This window comes from Rhamphochromis longiceps, linkage group LG20 (assembly GCF_057381845.1).
Source record: "Rhamphochromis longiceps isolate RC_006_pf linkage group LG20, R_longiceps_female_GT1.1, whole genome shotgun sequence".
Lineage (NCBI taxonomy): Eukaryota > Metazoa > Chordata > Actinopteri > Cichliformes > Cichlidae > Rhamphochromis > Rhamphochromis longiceps.
In genome coordinates this window covers 33,859,472-33,874,983 of record NC_140576.1, presented here as the reverse complement: position 1 = coordinate 33,874,983, position 15,512 = coordinate 33,859,472, and the positions used below count along the sequence as shown (strand labels likewise).

At 43.6% G+C, this 15,512-nt stretch overlaps 1 protein-coding gene across 3 annotated transcripts in view; it reads right to left on the bottom strand.

The window, feature by feature from the left end:
* Nucleotides 1-1,453: 1,453 nt before the first annotated feature.
* nckap5l (NCK-associated protein 5-like) overlaps nucleotides 1,454-15,512 on the bottom strand; it is a 58,543-nt gene continuing 44,484 nt past the window's right edge. For all 3 annotated transcript variants that reach the window (XM_085395002.1, XM_085395001.1, XM_085395000.1), the window contains 10 exons: nucleotides 14,864-14,932; nucleotides 14,743-14,781; nucleotides 14,525-14,644; nucleotides 12,016-12,108; nucleotides 8,946-11,779; nucleotides 7,991-8,120; nucleotides 7,687-7,759; nucleotides 6,097-6,378; nucleotides 5,460-5,611; nucleotides 1,454-2,690 (listed from right to left, as the gene is read on the bottom strand). In XM_085395002.1, coding sequence (XP_085251128.1) covers nucleotides 2,430-2,690; nucleotides 5,460-5,611; nucleotides 6,097-6,378; nucleotides 7,687-7,759; nucleotides 7,991-8,120; nucleotides 8,946-11,779; nucleotides 12,016-12,108; nucleotides 14,525-14,644; nucleotides 14,743-14,781; nucleotides 14,864-14,932 — 4,053 coding nt within the window. In that variant the 3' untranslated portion in view covers nucleotides 1,454-2,429. The remainder of the gene's footprint in view (nucleotides 2,691-5,459; nucleotides 5,612-6,096; nucleotides 6,379-7,686; nucleotides 7,760-7,990; nucleotides 8,121-8,945; nucleotides 11,780-12,015; nucleotides 12,109-14,524; nucleotides 14,645-14,742; nucleotides 14,782-14,863; nucleotides 14,933-15,512) is intronic.

Sequence of the window (15,512 nt, the reverse complement as noted above, 5' to 3'; positions counted from 1 at the left end):
TATCCATCTAGATTGCTTTGGTGTGACTTACCCAGTTTTTGAGATGTCTGCCTTTTCTTGAGTATAATTTAAATCAATAGTGTTTTCTTTTTGGGGTTCACAGTGTTAAAAAATACATTTGAAAGTCAGCAAAAATGTCCAAAATTATTACCCACTTACTGAAAGAAATCTACAAACATTGTTGTGAGTCATGTCATGGAAGAATTTTAGTGTTAGCTGTATGGCTCACTAACATGGGAGGATGTACACAATAGAAAAGATTCATGGAAGAAACCCGTCGCTTTATCCGTGAGACATAAACATAGTCAAAACATGCTTGTGACAGTCACATGGCTGCAAGCAAGATGTACTGTTTTTGTATCATTGTTGAGTTCTTGGTCAGTGTTGCAGTTACTTCATGAATGTAATCCCTGTGAGCAAAAGGGTCAGGCTTCAGGTTGCTGCAAACACTCTGCTGAGACAGTTTTTTGTACTTTTGGCTCTGTATGATGTCAGTGAGAGTGGGAATTCCTAGTAAGACCATCTGAGGCCCAGAAAGCCCACCGACCTGCTGTCAAATACGTCTTCATTGGTCTGATTTTGAAGCCTTAAAACGAATGTTCTCGCCGTTACAGTCTTTGTGTTTGGAAACTGGATGCGCTGAATAAGAGGTTGATGTGACTAACTCAAAGGTGAACAATTTGTCAATCACAAGTCGTTGATTCAGTTCTTTGTCCTGTTGTATGACTGCATTTGGGCCACGGTTTATTTGTCAGACAGAGAAGAGCACGGCTGACTCGATGACCGCGAGGTGCTGTCCTGTGTCTGCAAAACAGGCCAAAATCATCACCCTCCTACCACCGTGCAACAGTTAGTATGAGCCGCTTGTGCTACTGTGCTGTGTATGACTCGGTGCATCTCCATCAAACATCTCCACTCCAAAGTATTGCGGTTTACTCAAATGCAGCTTTTCAAAGCTAAAGCGTGCTGCCATGCTCTTTTTAGGCATGGCAGCAAACAAGCCGCACTTGTTCAGTCTTTTTCTAATTGTCTTGTCATAAACTTTAAAATGAACACGTTAATTGTGGCCTGTAGAGTCTGAGAAGCAGCTCTTCAGTTTTTTGCAGTTTTATCTAAATATGGCACTTGGAGAGCGTTTGCTGTGACGTCCACTTCTGGCACGATTGTGGCAACATGTCAACACAAACCTGAATGCTACAGATGAGAAAAACTGCTTGAACTTCTGCTTTCATAGAAGTGCTCACACTCACTGATGATCAGTGAATTTGATTAGCAGAACCTGGCTGGTTACCCTCTATAGAAACAGTAAGGGGGTAATTCGTTTTTCACAGGACTCCACCGAGTTCTATAAAACCTCTTTTTCACAACTGTGCAAATAACACTGCAGATCCAAGTCTGTGAGCTACTACAACCTCATATAGTTACTAAAAAAAAAAAAAGACTCAGACAAAACTAAATCAAAACATTTTAATTAGAAAGTTGAAAAACGGCAGTAGGTACATAGGACCTCTATTTTTGCTAGGGAACAAACGGCAATAGAGATGATGCAACACAAAATATGAAGATAACCTACTAAGCGAGGAAACTGCAGTTTTCACAGAAAGATTACAAAAAAAAGATGACTGCAAATGATGAACATTTAAAATAAATAAATAATAGAAATACATATTCATTGAATAGTGTAGCCATTTCTCTTATCTATGTTATTATTGCTGGTATATATTACCTTTAAATGTATTATGATTTCAAAACAAACATACTCTGACAACCTTCCTTGGCCGCAAAACAATATCAACATGATCAATAAAATCGTTTATACATTTAAAATCGTGATGCATGAGTTTCGCAATTAAGAGTCACAGACATGAACATTCATTTTTTTTAAAAGGCGCTCCATGTTTTTTGTGGGGTTTTTTCTATTTTTTTAATACATTATGCGGTGAAATGATGCCAAGAATAGAATGGATGTATTGATACAGTACAGTACGCCATCTGTTGAACCCCTCGCCAATTTTTTCTGACGTACGGGACGAAGCTCCATCTACGATGAGAGAAACGAAAGAGAGGTCACCGAACGACAACTGGGAGTGACAACTTTTTGTGCTGCTCATTAGCTTGGCCATGCGTTTTGTTGTCCTGTACACATGATTTAAAGAGAAGTGTCCACAGTCGAGTCTGATCGTGAAAAAGTGAACAACCTATACGATTTGGGTGGCTTTTGGCTTCACGTTTATTGGAAATCCTGAGGAGATCAATCCATCTTTCCAGTTACAACAGCTGATGAGACGTCACCAGTTTTTTCTTCGCGGATGTCGACGGGGAGCAGTCTTCTTTTCCTCAGCAGCATCTCAGCGCAGCCATCGACCAGGAGACGCGTCCTCCCCGTCGTCGTCCTCCTCCTCCCTCTCCTCCTCCCGTCCTTGGCTGCTTCATCCTTGGCTGCCGCAGGATGACAGACTGTCGTACAGAGAATCGCTCAGAGACTCTGGAGTCTCCAGGACCTGAGGGCGACTTGGGGATAGGGCTTCCTCTGGCCGCTCCCTGAGCAGCTCCAGCCCGGCCTCCCGGCTCATCTCGGGGACGCTGGGTGTGCGCGTCTTTCCCCGGCGGCTCATGCCCGATTGGGCGGGGACGGGCAGGCTGCCTGGATCAACCACCCGGCTGGAGGAGGGGCCGCTGGCCTTCGTGCTCTGAAAGGAAGCAGAAGGATGGGAAACATTTAAGGTCATGTGCTGTCGTCTTATGTAACGCCTTCAGGTGACACTAAAAAAGTGGGTTACAGGATTCATCCAACTGTAAATTTTTAATATTCAGCTGATGAATAATTTGTACAGGGAGAATGTGGCTCTGTGTTTTTTTACATTATGTAAGATGTAAGTGCAGATTTAAAAATGTATCCCTTCTTTTACTGCCTGTAAAGGATTTCAGCCTGTAAGTGACCCAGATAAGTCTTTTTCTCATGCTCTTGCTAAGCACTTTTCATTAAGTACAGAATAATATTCTCATTAAACACTCGTTAACGAAAGCATAATAACCTTCAAAGCTTCTCTGGTTGTTCTTCCTAAGGACTAGTCTCTAGTCTCTGCATTCTTATTCTTCAGTTTCTTAGTCAAAGCTGGGATTGGTAGTTTGAGTTTCACTGCAGATGAAAAATTGATCTTCTTTGAGTTGTCTTGATCAGCGGAGGATAAGAGCTTGTGTCCACAGGAAGTGTTTTTTGCACAATTTTCTATAAAAAGCTCAGCGTCAGTGACACATGGAGTCCTCAGCTTTTATCTTTCCCCAGTTTACGCCGTCAGTGAAATAGTTTTGGAACGGTGCTACACTTGTTAACGTCACTTCTCTTTCACCTGCTGATCGAAATCAAGGCAGGCTGGGACTTGAAACACCGTCAACTAAGGCTGTCACTATATTCAGGTTGTCATGTTACAAGTATGCACTTGACAATACAGTAAACATTCCAATGGCAGGACAATTACAGTTAACAGCAACAGCATTTCTATAAAATGCAAACAGAAATCAGTTTCCCACAACGCCCTCCCCCAAAAAACAACCCTCAGTATATTAGACTGTTAGTCATACAGGCGCAGTTAAACAGTCATTACTTTGCTGAGTTGTTGTCTCCTCTTGTTGCTCCTCACCTTTTGTGTGCGTTCCAAACATTTGGGTAAACAGTAGCTCCTCTGTGGAACTGTGCTACTGTGCCCTGCACCTTGACTCACAGGAGCCTATTCAGGTTTGTGGATGGTCTGATTGAGTCACTGCAGTTTAGTGCAGTCATGTAGGCTTAGAGACCAGTTATTAGGGGGGGGATGTGTGTGGTGAGTAGTTGTGGAGAATAGCAACTATGGTAGCAGAATCAACTCATAGTATCAATAATAATGCTTAATAATATCAATATAAAAATATCAGTATATCAATGTAACCTTGTCAGGTCAGTTACCTCTGAGAAACTTCTGGTCTCTAGGAAAAAAATACTATTCCCCCACTGGTTGACAAGGGGTTACTGGCTGTCATGTATTGTGTCAAAAACCTCATTATGATTGCTTTTGTTGCTAGCAGATTCCCACAGTCATTGTAGTGTGTATAGAAGATGCCAACTTGTCTGCAAACACTTGTAATTTCTCACTAAGTGGTTGTGAGACTGTGTGACACAAACCAGAAACTCAGTCAAAGCAAAAGCGGCGTCTTTGGTTTAATCGGTAAGGTACAGCTTTTAATTTGAAGGCGAACAGTCTCCCTTTCTTGTTTGCGTTGCAGTAATTAGTTAGATACGATTTGCAGACAAGTCAATGTCTTTCATGAGGATGGGTAACTGCAGCAATCTGCTAGCAACCAAAGCAATCACAAGGTTTTTGTGCAACACTTCTTTGTGACGTTTTTCCCTAGAAAGGGCCTGTAACTGGGGCCTTGTCCGGGATGATAGTAAAGTAATAAAGTTATATGGATAAAATAAAGCTCATAATGATGTTTACTGACAGGAAATAAAATAACAAAAAACTGCTAATGATATATCACATTATTACTGATAATGTGAAATTTTTTTTGCTACAATAATTATAAATTGAAATTAGTGAAATAAATTAATTTCCAAAGCACTTCCAGGCCCAATAGTCAGTCGTGGTAGAGGATCGTGGTCGTTACTGACCAGCCAGTTATTTATGATCTACGAACAAAAGCATTTTCTTCATGTGTTGCTTGAATTGAATGTTGCTTCTAACCCTGCAGAGGTGTTCCAAACACCGGAACTGATAAAACTGACAAAAGATTGAAATTTCTTCACCACAGTAAAAACAGGAAACGATTTCAAACTCCTGACACGTGCACAGCTGCTCTCAAGCACTGCAGGTAGAAGCGAGAAAAAAAAGCGTTGATTAATTTGATGGCAGAAGAGATTTCTGCGTCGCAAACCAACCAACAGTATAACCTCTTGATTGATCAGCCAAACAGCAGAAGTGCCGTGCCTAACCTTTCCCGTAAAGTGAAACGTCGTTGTGTTTTCTCCTTTGTTGTTGTCGTCTATGCCCCTCAGGGCCACCGTAGTTCTGTAACCTAGCAACAACAAGTGCTCTGAAAATGAGGTCATGGATGCTTCCACTGCAAAAAATAAATAAAAAAATGTTGCTGTGGACTCAGAACCAGAGTCTTGTGCAGATGTTATGTGCGCACCAAAACAGAAAAATTAGCTCATCGGTCAGGAGTTTTTCTGACTCAGGAAGGGCTTTTTGTTGGTTTCTGTGGATGCTGTTAAACATACAGTAAAGGCGGTGATTCCACATGACCTTAGCTATCAGAAATCTTTGCATTCTTCAGTTATTTCTCACCATTAGTTAATGAAATACGTCCATTATGCCTGAGTACATCAGCAGCTCTTTCTGTGCTACAAAACAGTCCTCACAACTTCGTTTGAAGACGATAAAAGGTGCATTTGAATAACAGTAAAACCACAGTATGCCTACCCCTCTGAATGGTGATCCAAAGGATACCGCCTCCTCCTCTTCCTCCTCCACTGCCAGGTACACCTCCGCAGGTCCTGCTGGAGTCTTCAGGTTGGGGAAAGTCCAAGTCTTGGAGCGAGGCGAAAACATGTTCCCTCCATGTGCCTCTTTGTCTGCAGATGGAACAAATAAAGATGAGTTTGTGTTTCTTGTGCCGAGGATTTTCTCCCGTGGGTTATTACTGAAGTGAATTTAAGAGCACAAGTACTTGTCGAAATTCCCAACATGAGGAAGGTTAAAACTGTTTAAGTGTTAGGCTAAAATGGTTACTACAAAAGGGAATAAATGTGTTTTGTAACCATGCTACTGGAGCTTCATGGCTTTGCAGAGAAAAGGTTTGACCCAAAATGAACCAGCTAAACATTTAAGAGGGATATTGGTGGTTTCTGGAGGATAAAAGTTCTTTAATACTGTTTCCTTTATAATTCTATATTTCTTAGTGTCCTCTTTATGCTTTTATTTACACTCATACCATCCTAAAACACATGAACGTAGGGCTGGGAATCGGCGTAACAGATCCCATTTAAGTAACACTGTCCAACAACCTGACCTCTTCCATCTGTTATTGTTATGTCTAAGTGGGGCGGAGTGTTGACACCTTCGCGGATGACGCCGGCTGAGCCTCTTCCCTCCAACACGGACCCGTACTGAATGGTGGGAATCAGCTGCTTGTGTGGAGCGTAGCAGTCCTCCTGTGATGTCAGCTCTCTGTCCAGGGTGCGAGCTCGCCGTCCGGCTCTCCCTGGGGAGCCACCGCCGGAGTGGTGCTCGGCTCCGCCCTTCGTCTTAGACAGGCCCCGTGCAGCTACACCGCTACTGCAGTCGGGCAGAGGGAACGTACCGATGCCGCTGTCCAGGGTGTAGGTGGAAGCACCGGAGCCTGCGGAGGAAAAACACGGGGGAGGGAGATTCAGCAAATGTGAATTAATGAACTGCTTGCATAATTTAAGAATTTAGAAGAAAAAAAAAAAAAAAAGAAAAAACTTCACAAAGCAAATGTGTAAATTGGTGGCGTCCTCATTTATTTGATCTTTTACTGCAGCCTCAGAATGAGTTCCCCTCGGGGGTGTGCCCTGTTTGTTCACCTTTGATATGCTAACAAAGGTGTGAGGCAGCTTATTTCCCCTCAGTGTTTCAGTCACGCCCTCATGGAGCATCGCTGATTCTCAGTGCCTGAATGTGTGATCATTTACACAAATAATACCGCAAAAATACTGAAAGTCCTTAAGGAAAAGTGTGTAATTATTATCTACAAAAAACATGCTTAAATTATAAAAAATAAAAGTACTCAGTGAAAAGTACAGATATTAAATGATTGGGGATTAATACATTATCTACTGTGGTTTAGAGAGAGATACCTATTTCACAGAGGTATTGAAGTTGATCGTAAAATGATATGTCTAATCGCCATATTTCTTTTTTTTAATACTCAAGTTTTCAATGCAATCATCAGCTGCCCTATCCTGTCCTCAGAGAAGGAGAAAGCAACAAACAATCCATTTACTGTGAATGTGAAGCCCGGATGACACGAAAAGATAAACAAAATTAATTGACCGTTGAAAGGTACTAGTTCAAATTCTTTTATTTTGAAAGTCTTTGGACTACTGTGTAAGTCTTCAATATCCTTCAGCTGGTGTAGAGGATCCCCATTCACCTCTGATGGGACAATATTTATAATATTTAAAATGTATAATATCTAATATTATATAAGCTCTAATACTATTGCATAACATCGAAATGTGTTCAGCAAAGTTTGGTAAAATGTTCCAATCTGAGGAAGGGCTCGTAGGATCACAGTAGCAGTGTTTATTTCCATATCCCTTATCATAAAAGCAACATTTTAATATTGCATCCTGTTGGTGTGAAGCTAAGCTAGGCCACTGCGCACAAGCAAAGTAAATAGCAACTTTATATTAAAAGTGCAATATTTTCTCTCTAAAATGTATCAGGGTAGATATATGAAAGATTAAGTAGCAGAAATACTCAAAATAGTTTCATTTTTCATCTGAACGTACACATAGTTTATATTGTTATCACTTTTCTTTCTTTTTTGCATTTAATTTACCTACTTCCCTTCCTCTCTGTGAATTTCTTATTAACCTTACTTCCCTGTGACTTCCACCTAAGTCTATTTTGATCCTCCACAAAGGCTGCAAACCTTTTTAGACTCCCGGCAGACTTATCTTACCTGCAAAGTGTTGAGAGTGAACTGAATCTGCGAGGTTTTCATCTGATGTGATCTTGCCGATTCTTTCTGATCCCTGCATGAAAGAACAACAGAGATGCAGAAAGAGCCGTGACTGTGCGGAAATCTTCAAATCTCAATGCAGGAGACAAGTCTAACAAATTAGATGCCAGGTTTAGACTTGAAAGTCGGTTCAGTGTAAACAGATTCGACTCGATGAAAGAGAGCTCCGTTTTTAATGTCCTCCCTCAGGTTTCTTTTAAACTCTGTTAGTCTCTGAACTGCAGATTAATAAGTAAAGAAATACCTTCTCCATGTCGTCGTGACTGGTGGTGTGACTGATGATGTCGCTCTGCTGGGTGAACACCGGCTTCGACGTCTTACAGTCGAACGACAGCCGTCGCTGGGGCACACTGATCATCTCCTTTCCGTCCACTCTACATTTAGAGTCAGAAACGGCTTTATTGGCCAAGTCTTTGCACACATACAAGGAAGTGGGCTCTAGCTGTACACGGTTTACACAGCTTGGATTTGTTTTGTTTTTAAACCACACACAGGCTGATTAAAAAAAAATAATGACGACGTCTTTGATTCCTTTATTTAGACATTGAAGACGTTTTACATAAAAAGCAGCATTCATGTGATAGTTGGTGTAGGAGAGGAAGAGCTGTCACTGCTGGAAAACGCTGGGAAAGATTCATGATATATCTCAGTGGAAAGTTTCCTGTTTTCTTCCTGCATTAATTATGGATTTTAAAACGTATTTAATTAATGACCGTCATCAGCATGCAGGAGGACACTTGCACTGTCTGCACCGTGAATTTCATCATTTACTAGGCAGAAGACTGGGCTACCTTTCATTCATTATTCAAGGTATGTGGTATTAATGAAAGTTAATAAATAAAAAGGACAAGGGGAGCTGGTCAGATTATTACTGATTAACTTTTTTTTGAAAGACTAACATTAAATAAAATCTCCCAGCACTCAGTGCAAGTTGTCGTATTTCAGCAGTTTCTTGTTTTAAAGGATGTTTACAGTGATCTTAATCCCTGGATATATATGCAAAAAGCTGCTCCAGGCTGGTGCTTGCGATTAGTATTCAAATGCTACTTGGCTTCTACAGAAAATAATTCTTGAGTTGAGACCAACATCTATAATTGATTTTGCATGTACTAAAAGCGGCTTACATCTCTGCCAGGAAGAAAGAAGAAGTGTACTTTCTTAAAATATTACATCTCTGATGTCCTTTCTTGAGTCCTCACCTGTTTAGCAGCTGTTGCATGAAGTTGTCAGAGCGCGCTCCCCTGTACATGACCGCCAGCTGTCCCTGAGCTTGATCCATCACCACCTCACACGAGTGACCCCTGCCTGATCTCTCCACATAGGCCCGCTCCTCCTCCAGGGCTATCCTCAGCCCCTCGGCCTTCTCCATCAGAGTCGAGATGTTCAGACCTTCCACGCCTTCTTTACACCTGGAGGCCATTTTCACAGAGTCCCTGCCGACCGAGGGAATGTTTATCTTCCACTCCTTCTTCTCCTCCTTTGCTTTAGTGCTGTCGGTCTTGCGGCTCAGCGCGGGGAGTTTGCTCTTCTTCAGGCCGAACCAGCTCGCGATGCCGTTGGAGGCCTTCTGCTTGACCTCTCCGCCCTGCCCTCCTCTGTCCTGCTCCTGAAGTTTCAGCACGTTCTCCTCGATGCCCTTCATCACCTTCTGCTCGATGGCGGATTGCAGGGTGGAGACCGGCAGCGACGGCTTCTCCACCTCAGATGCCGGAGGTCTCGGAGGAGGAGGCGGGAGGCTGTCTCCGTACATTGGATTCTTTTTCCCTTTCCCGCTGATCTTGGTCCTCTCCTCTGACTTGGACGAGTAACGCGGGGCCTCTGCGGACTTGCCCCCTCTGTGGACGGACGGGCCTTGGCAAGGTTTGGACGGTGACTTTGGAGGGATTTTGTTGGGGCTGTTGCTACTGTGAGGAGCGATGCTGGCTTTAACGTTGTAGGCCAGATTCAGGGAGCCAGGACACTTGATGTTGTTGCGTAGTACCTGGGGAGCATCTGTGTTGGGTGACGGCAGGCCCATTTTACTCTTCGGTCCCTCTGGCTTGGTCACACAGAGTTCTTGTTTAACCAGTGCGGGACCAGAAGATTTTACTGGCTGCTCATAGAGCTGAGATGACCCCGGATACTTCAAACCACCACTGCTACCTTTAGGCTTACCGTCCGAAGAGTCTGTGAACTTTGAATGTCTCTGTTCCTCCTTGTGGATCTCTGCCGTCTTGCCTCTTTCTTCTCCGTAGGTGCCTTCATTCACCGCATCAGTGGGCCTGAGGCCGCCTTGTAAATCCTCCGAGCTCCTCAGCTTGCCGAGCGCAGCCAGTCTGTCTTTGAAAGCGTGGTGACTCGAGTCGGCCTGAGATCTCGCCGCCCCAACCGTAGGCCTCTTGGGAATGGACGAGGAGTCACTCCTCCTGGTTGGAGGTGCAGGCGGACCCTGAGTGACCTCAGAGCTCGCTATGTTCACCTCCCGTGTGTGCCCATCCTGCTTCTCTCTGGTTTGTGAGTAGTTAGTTTTGCTCTGAGCTTTGCTGAGGGCAGAGGAGTTGGGTAGGCTGTGATGATTAACCCACACAGGGCTGTCTGAATCCTCTTCATCATCTGATGTAGACTCTGATGTCGATGAGGACGACTGCTTTCGCTGAGGCGCGGGATTCAGGACGCTTTCTGGTAGCGATTTAACAAGCTTCCTCTCACCAGCGTTTGCCTTAGTTTGAGATGGAAGAGTGGTTCTTTTCTCCTGACCCTGGGTTGGTTCCTCCTCTTTAGAGCCGATGGACATGTCACAGACATTTTCATAATGAGGGACCCTCTGAGAAACTTTGGGTGAGGAGGAGGGAGCGCCGATCTTTGAGCCCACAGTGGGTTTAGGTGCAGACAGGCTGCTATAGCTTATTTCCTTAGCGGGTGGGGAGCAGGTGTCTTCGGGCTGTGGAGGGGAAGTTGGTGCCGAGTGTGTGGCGGGGTACGACTCGGACCGGGCGGGTGGAGGAGGGGGCTGCCTGCACCTCTCAGTGGTGGTCGCTCTGCGTGTGGGAACAGGCGAGTGGTAAACCTCGTAGTTATTGGTGCGGCAGGGGATCCTGGAGTTGCGAGTGAGCTGAGGGCTCAGGCGGACAGAAGAGGTGGGAGCCTGCGACTTCTCCCCCATCGAGGGAATCTTTAAGAACTTGAGCAGTTTGGATGGGGAGTTGATAGCAGCGGCTTTAACGTCGCTGAGACAGGAGGGACTGGGGCTGACGGATGCGCTGGCTCTTACACAGGAAGCCTCCGGATCTGTGCCGTCTTTCTCAGGGACGGCTGAGGGTTCATCACCAAATGAGAGCGCCAAACCATTGGGAACGCCATCGCTTGTATCCAAGTCACAGTGGGCCTCCTGTGCAGAACTAGGCAGGTGGGAGGTGGCACAGAAACCAGTGAGCTCTTCAGAGGCACTAGCGTTTAGCTCCGAGTTATCCTCCTCTCCTTCCAGATTCTGACTGGCTGCTTCTGCGATGGATGAGTGGGCGGCGGCGCCCGCTGGTTGCTGGTTGGCTTCATTCTTGGTGCTCTGTTTAGACTCTCCCGCTCTGGTCTTACTGTGACATTCACTCATAGCAGCTGCAGGAACTATATGGCTCTGGGTGGCTTTTGAAGGACTACAGACATGGTTGCATGGCTTTGGAGGGCTCTCTGGGCTCCTCTTGCAGTGTAAACAGCAGGTGTTCCCCCCCTCACACTTCACTGCTCCGTCACCATTCACATGCTGGTGTGTGTCTGTGTCCGAGCAGGAGCAGTGGCAGTGTGTGTGGTGGGATTTGCACTGCAGCGGGAGGGGGTCCGCAGAAGCCAAAACAGCCTCTGTGGACATGAGCACCTGGCTGTAGTCGCAGAAAGACAAGCTCGTCGTGGATGGGTGGAACTTGAGGGGGTCCGTCTCCTCCATCTTGCGCAGGACCTCCAGGATGTGTGCTTTCTTCTTGAAGAAGGGAGACAGGGCCTCCATGTTGGCGGCGGGGCCACGAGGGCCCGGCGAGGCATGTTGTGTGCGGTAGCCATTTCCCTGTGGACAGACACAGATTACCATCAGTATACAGTTCACGGAGAGAGCCAAACAGCTTAATTCATCGGGACCTTTGAGTGCATGCGTACAGGAAAGAGGGCGAGGGAGATTAGAAGTGGAGTCTTTTTTTAAAGCACAATAGTTGAAAGCAAAGCAAATGTCAGAGCGGTTCAAACATCACACGCAGATGGGGATTTTTGTCTGATTCAGAGGCTCTTATGGTTTGTAACAGTCACCTTGGCTTGTGCTTCAGTCTGTGCCGGCTCCACCTGTTTGGCCGAGTCATTGTGCAGCTGTGCATTGTAGTCTGGGAGCGGTCCCGCCTGAACCTGTAACAGGAGATTCATGAGGCAATTATGATGAGACTGTATATGCTACAGGCTATTATATACACAGACGACTGAGAGCTACATTGTCCTGGCATCGGCAGAAACTATTTAGAGTACAGGTGAAAAGAGCGAGCTCCGTACAGGCCCACTGTTGTTGGAAAAATAACGAAAAATCAGCAGCTTCAGCGCTGCACTAACACACAGGTTCTTAAAATATACTGAGACATTATTGGATACCTTGCATTAAAAAACCCCAATAAAATATAATCAATTATTAAATTCCGTTATTAAGCAGTTAAAGTAGTTCAAATGAGCGCCGCTGTGACAGTTTGCAGACAAACTGCAAACTGACTGAGTGTGCAGTCCTGCCTGTTAAGGCTGGTAGAGAAAAGAAATCAAAGTAAAGATATAATTTAAGAACCACGCTGAGGAAAGAAGGAAGTGCAGGCAAAGACAAGACATGTTAGAATGACGAGTGAAAAATTCTAACTTTATTTATTATGGATTTGCAATGTGAGAAGCACTGAGAGGGTGGCAAGTGGGGGATAAATATGGAACAAAGGCAAAGACGTGTGCCGTTTCTTGACGATAATGGAGCTAAAAAGCACTCAGCGAGTGGTGTTCAGACCACTAAAAATATACTCCGCAGCAGTGTCTTTCCAGAAATAATGACCCGGGCTTATAAAAAACTGAACTAAACTAAACAATACAAAACTCATTGTGACTAGTTTTCTAAAGCAACTATTTTCCTTCTATCAAAATAACATCTGCCAACTTTATCGCTGAAGGAAGCGCATTGCTGCTCATCCACCAGCAACAGTGCAACAGGATGTAGGTATCGAGTGCTAATATTAGCTACATGGGTGCTTGTTTTGGTTGGCAAATGGAAACTATAGAAAGAAAAAAGTGTTTACAACAAGGTCTTTTTGATAAATCAGATCATCATAACAAAAAGCATGCATGCTTTTTAACCTCCTAGGACCTGGCATCCACATATGTGGACATCACATTTTGGGTTATTTAGACCAGAATACTCAATTTTGCTCTACAAGGGCCCGATATCCACTTATGAGGACATTATACTGCTACTGTTCCATCAAAATTTTAAACGAATATCCTCATATGTGGCTCTCATCTTTCTTAGAAATAAAAATTAGGTTAAAAAAATCTGGTAAGTCTTTATTTTTACATTCATCCCGTCCCAATCAGCCCAAATATCAAAGAGAAATTAACAATGCATGCTGGTGGAAGAGTTCGGGACTTAGGATAAATAAATATCAGCAAAGTGCCATTTAGTTCCATTATATTCAAAAGAAAGCAGACATTAAATCTCCACAACTGGCAAACTCATAAAAACGTACTGGATAAAATCCAGTCCAGCTGATAGCCACTTGGGTCCTAGATTCAGGTGTTTGCTTTGTGATTTTACTTCACACACTGTCAATAGTGACACGAACACAGAACCATAACCATAAGGGACATTTGCTTCACAGCAATCTTCTTTTAAGGTGGACCTTTAATGTTTTCCAGGTCTATATTATTATTATTGGACTCTTACACTTCAAGATAATCTTCATTTATCTCATACCGAGCCTTTGGTGCACCTGCTCTCTGAAACGAGCCATTATATCTCCTCTCCCTTTAAGCCAACATTCTCAAACACAAGTTTGAACAATAGGTGGACGTTTAGCCAGAGCCCTGTGCCCGAGATGACCATATCAGGGACCGACATCATACAGAAAAGAGGAGAAAAAAAATGTCTGAAACAGGGAATTACTTGTTGGAATTACTTGTAGATACAATGACCTCATAATTTTCATGTATAAACAGTATATATGAAATGTATACATGACAGAAAATTAGGAACAGTGACGCATTTTAATACTGTGTGTCGTAACAAATACGTAACACAGGAATTATAGAAACACAATGGAGGGTTTCTGTTACAGTCTTTGGTAAAAATGTCTTTTGTTTTCCAACTGATGCAACAATCTTTGCCGCTTAGAAATCCTGCGGCTGTAAAGGCGACTTTAGAGATGGTCCGGCACAAAGACTCAGTCCTCTATTTTATGTTTACCAGCAGCTCCAAACACAGCAGGTTATGAGTATAGGAGTGGCTGAAGAAAAAAATATTTTCCTTAGTGTTCTGCAAGTTCTGCACTGGGAATCTGATGCTTTCATACTGGTGGACTGCAGAGATGGCTCTGCACACAGACTCATGCCTCTAGCTCATTTAATTTGCAATATGCACACCAGCAGAAACAGAACCATCAGTGCACTCACAGCCTGCCAGCTAAGCTTTGTGCAGCCTGCAGCAGAAATAAAGTGCAGCTACAGAGATCTCATAAACTCGGTTATTTCTAGTTACGTATTCAGTATTTTTTTGTCTAAATAGAGAAGAAACGGAGTTTGTTACCTGGTAGTGAGCGGTGGGGTGGTTGGGTAGTTTCTGCTGAAAAAGCTCACACAGCGCTCGGTTCTGTCTCTCCAGGTCAAACACCAACATCTTCAGCTTGATGCACTCCTCCCTCAGATCCTGTTCACAGACACAGAGCAGTGAGACACGATGGATGGCGCTGAGTCTATAATCCAAGATAAATCAAACCTAAATATAGATATTTAACTTTAAGTTACCTTTTGATTCAGCAGAGCTTGGACCACATGGTTGGCAACCTGATAGCGTGAGAAAGCATTTACATGAGTTTACGTTTCGTGAGTGACTTTGCAGATTTTATAACTTTCATCGTGGACTCACCTCATCCAAGCATCTCTCGTAAGCTTCTCTCTGACTCTCATTGGCCAGCACGAGAGCTGAATTCTCTGCCTGCGAAGCAAATGATGAATAAATCATGTAAACATGAAAAAAAAAACATTCAAAGGTCCCAGTATATGCTTAGTACCCAGCAGACACCAAAACTACCACTGCAGTCCAGTGCAGTAATTTCCCACATATAACATTACAATGCAAAAAAACAGATGTTGTAACATAAAACACAATTTAGATGTTTTCATTATCATCCAACCAGAAAAACCTGTTAGAAGCAAAGCCTTTAGGAGCCATTTGACATTTGGTGTAATGAGCTTATTACCAAGACTCAAACAGAAGAGGCCTGAGGAAGTTACTGATTCCAGTCAAGAAACAGTATGCAAGTTTAGGCACAGTAAAATGTCAATTGGCTGTTTTCACACTGTTTTTTGTGGCTTAAAGTCCCAATGAAAAGCAAATATATATCTTCAAGTTTTAAACGTGTGTCTCTGCGTCCATTCTGCTAATAATGCTCCAGAAAGCAAAATATTAGAATTAAATCATTTTGGTCAAACATAGTTAGATTATTTTATTTGAGAGAAGACAGGAAGTCTGGGTAAAGCTACTGGTTTGTCTGCACTAACACAGGTGCTTTTGC